The sequence below is a fragment of the Notothenia coriiceps genome, unplaced genomic scaffold (assembly GCF_000735185.1).
Source record: "Notothenia coriiceps isolate Sejong01 unplaced genomic scaffold, NC01 NC01_scaffold00031599, whole genome shotgun sequence".
NCBI classification, from domain to species: domain Eukaryota; kingdom Metazoa; phylum Chordata; class Actinopteri; order Perciformes; family Nototheniidae; genus Notothenia; species Notothenia coriiceps.
The window spans coordinates 1-4,263 of NW_011364300.1; the positions used below are offsets into that span (position 1 = coordinate 1).

Sequence of the window (4,263 nt, forward strand, 5' to 3'; positions counted from 1 at the left end):
CGTAAGGAACAGCGGCAGAATATGTCCCCGCCTAAAGGCATTGGCCTGGTCACACACGCACGCGCACAGGCAAGTAAATGTGATCCTGATGTCTCATTATCTGATCCGGTGATTGTGCCTGCGCTTTCAGATGAAGCTGTGTCCGGGGAGAAGCCAGAAATTGTGGCTCCCCCTCCTCCTCGTGAGGATGTTGCGAGACCGGCGCAACACGCCTGCTCAGGCAAGCCTCTAGACTTCTCGTCACTCCCGGTAACCCGAGAGCGTCAGCTAGTTTATCGAATCCTGGTGTTGGTGTTAGCTCTACAACATCTTAAGATTCATGTTGGATCCAGCCTTTGGCCAATTGTGGTGTTTACCTGTTATGACCCCTTCATATTCTGCCCTAGCGTGTCCAAGCACAATCAGCGTCTCCTGCAATGGGCTCTGATTGTGCGGGACTACAACAGTAGACACCCGTCATTAAAGGGTTCAGAGAATGTGGTGGCCGATGTACTGTCCCGTGGGTGAGATTTCAGGATTTATGTCCAATAGTCTGAGTGTTTTTGGTAACTGTGGCCAAACACTAGTTTGGTTTTATGGGGGGGTGCCGTAGTGTGGGGGTGTGTGTGTCTTTCTCTCTCTCCCTCCGATTACCCAGGTGCAGCCTCTTCCCAGGTGCTCCGAATCCTCAATCAGGGCCGTCTCTAAAGGACCTGAGGAAGGCTGCAGTCTCTCTCCTTCTCCTCCGGCTGCATGTGTGCATCATTACTCTGTCTCTGTGTGAGGCCTGTGTTCTTGTGAATTGTTAGATGTGCTCCAGTTTACCTTTTCGTTTATTTTAGTTTGCTTTGCAAGTTGGCTGGTGAGCCCTTTTTTCTTTTGTCCATTAAAACATCACTTTGTGGCTTCAGTAGACAGTTTCCTCTCCTTTTTATCTCGCCTGGTTATTTCTGTGTTTTGTTACTTTCCTTTGTACCCCTAGCCAAGTAGGGAACGTAACAAGCCAAAACAACAATGCGGCCATCTTCACCGCTGCATTTGCTGAATTCAAGTTCAAGGTGATACACTGGATTCTGTGACTGGGAAATTATTTACACCTACCAACCTAACGTCTAGCCAAAGTTAGCAAATTCACATTATTGTAAAGAGTAATTGATTCTACAAACATTTAGCAAACCTTTTCAACCTTTTGGCCGAACCTTTGCTCAGTGGGGTTACCTGTAGAATACTTACTGCCCTCTTGTAAATAGATTATTTAAAATACGGAATACGTCAAGTTAGGCAAGACAACACGAGAACAGTGATACTACTTCCGGTCCAGGCTTTCAAAAATAAACGTGACCAAATTGAACACAAATGAAAAACTGAAACTATAGTGGTGATCTAAAAGCCAACGATTAATCATTTGAACACCGTCTGTACTTATCAAGGACATTTAAGATCCTTTAACTTTATTTATGTTGGCATAGTCTACAATTGATCTAGTTATCAAATGTTTTTGAAAAGCATCTGATTTATAAAAAATGGTAATGATGCTGTGTATGACCGTAAACACAGGGGATGTGTTTTAGTAAATACTGTTACACACACATAGCATGTTGATCAAATTGATTATGTAATTAAAACATTTGGCTAATGTGGCTTTGTTAATTTAAACAAAATATATGTTGTGTCTGTTCATTTTGTAAGTAGGCTACTCACCACTCATAGGCTAAAACACTTTGAATGTTTCAGACTGCAATTTCTATACAATACATTAACTAATTTAGCCACAAAATAGAACAACCACAAATTATTTTAGTTTAATTATTCCTGATGTTTGTTGGGTCCGTTGATATTTTATTTTTAACCGGAAGTCCTACCATTGTTCACATATCTAACGTTCTGCATAAACTTGATGAAGTTACTCAGTCTGGCCACTAGATGGAAGTAAATATGCGTTTCTACACCTTTTCAAATTTTGTTTCCACAGAAATTATCTAATTTATAATTTGTTGTTGACTGCATTGGAGTTATTTTTATTTTTGAAATGTGCAAATAAGTCTTAATGAGCTGAACATTATAAGACATGCAGAAGAAGAAAGCTGTTTTGTTGTTCATAGTTGTCTCTTATTCTCAGATAAACTGATGAGCTCAACTTTTAAATATTATGAAAGGAGATTTTGTTATAAATATGAATGATAACTACTGTATTTTAGTTTCAATCATCTCTTTATATTTGGAATCAATAATACATTTGACTTGTATTTACTTTATTTTACAAGAGTTGAACCATTATGGGCAGTATATTGTATATATAGATTGTGTATTTGCGTATGTTACCATAGCAACATCAGCCTGGAAGATCTGTTTGATGAACTTGTTCTTGGAGGAGTGAACCAGCTGGATAATGTCCCCGTATAAAGTGTCTCTGTTCTTCTCCAAGAAGCCTGCAGGACTCACACAACAATGATAACATAATTAGAAGTATAATTTCATTATCCTACTTAAAAAATAGTTATACCTTGTGAAGTGACACTGACCTCTCGTCTCGTAGTAAACCACCCCAGCAAAGTGCTGGATGCCAAACTGAGTCTCGTGGTTGTTCTTGGGAGGGATGTAGTACGTGTTGAGTTTGTGCTGGAAGTTCAGCTTGTTCAGCATGGTGGTGTCTGTGCCCTGCACACACACACACACACACACACACACACACACACACACACACACACACACACACACACACACTTAGTAAAGAAGATACAGATAATGACTTCTCTCACAAGTTGTAACTTGTGAACTACACCATGTGACATGTTAACTTCTGAGTGTGTGTGTGAGTGTCAGTTTGAGTGTCAGTTTGTGTGTGTGTGTGTGTGTGTGTGTGTGTGTGTGTGTGTGTGAGTGTCAGTTTGAGTGTGAGTGTGTGTACCCTGGGGAAGCGGCTCTCCTCGTCGATGAGGGAGATGATGTTCATGGGTTTGATGGCGATCATGTCCAGAGCGTCCTGGTTGTCGGTGAACTCGATGTGTTGCCAGTTGATGTTCTCCAGGTTGTACTCCTCCTGCTCCAGCTTGAAGACGTGGCGCACAAAGAACTGCTGCAGGTTCTCGTTGGCAAAGTTGATGCAAAGCTGCTCAAAGCTGCAGGATGGAGGGCGAGAGGGACAAAAAACTGAGAGGATGACAGAAGAACTTCACTCTCAGTTGGTCTTTGAATGAAGAATAAGTGACAAGGACATCAAGATAGAGAGAAACAGCCTTAAAGGTGGGGTACATCACTTATTTCAGAAACACTTTTTGTTATATTCCATGGAATGCTCTTAACATTACATTGCATTTAGTTGACGCTTTTCTCCAAAGCGACTTACAATAAGTGCGTTCGACCAACAAAATACAAACTTGAAGGAAACAGAATCATATAAGTACATCCGGTTTCATAGAGCCAAACATTTCAAGTGCTACTCAACTGGCTTTAGATAAGCCAGTCCTTTATTAGTATATAAGTGCTTTGTTAGTAATTCTATCGCTCGAAGTGGAGTCGAAAGAGATGAGTTTTCAGTCTGCGCCGGAAGATGTGTAAGCTTTCTGCTGTCCTGATGTCAATGGGGAGCTCATTCCACCATTTTGGAGCAAGGATAGCAAACCCACGTGTTTTTGCTGATGGGAACTTGGGTCCCCCTCGCAGTGCCGGTGCAGCGAGCTGTTTGGCTGATGCAGAGCGGAGTGCACGTGCTGGGGTGTACGGTTTAACCATGTCCTGGATGTAGGAAGGGGCAGATCCATTCGCAGCATGGTACGCAAGTACCATTGTTTTGAAGTGGATTCTAGCAGTTACTGGAAGCCAGTGAAGGGAGCGGAGGAGCGGTGTGGGAACATTTAGAAAGGTTGAAGACCAGACGAGCCGCTGCATTCTGGATGAGCTGCAGAGGTCGGATGGCACATGCAGGTAACCCAGCCAGGAGGGAGTTGCAGTAGTCTAGGCGTGAGATGACGAGAGCCTGGACCAGAACCTGCGTCGCTTTCTGGGTCAGCTGGGGACATATCCTCCTGATGTTGTAAAGAGTGTATCTGCAGCAGCGGGTTGATGCAGCTATGTTTGCAGTGAAGGACAGTTTGTTTTCTAGGGTCACACCTAGATTCCTTGCAGTCTGAGTCGGGGAAACAATCGAGGTGCCGATGTTGACTGTTAGGTCAAGAGTGGGACAATCTTTTCCCGGAAGGAAAAGCAGTTCAGTCTTGTCAAGGTTGAGCTTGAGGTGGTGAGCAGACATCCACTGAGAGATGTCAGCTAGACAAGCAGAGATGC

General features: G+C 43.0%; 1 protein-coding gene across 1 annotated transcript; it reads right to left on the minus strand.

Annotated features, from left to right (window-relative positions):
* Positions 1-2,301: 2,301 nt before the first annotated feature.
* Positions 2,302-3,098, minus strand: LOC104960145 (unconventional myosin-VIIa-like; the record flags this gene model as incomplete). Its single annotated transcript, XM_010788110.1, has 3 exons — positions 2,302-2,408; positions 2,502-2,637; positions 2,888-3,098. Coding segments are annotated over 3 exons (454 nt in total), but the record flags the coding sequence as incomplete, so codon positions are not given.
* Positions 3,099-4,263: the final 1,165 nt, after the last annotated feature.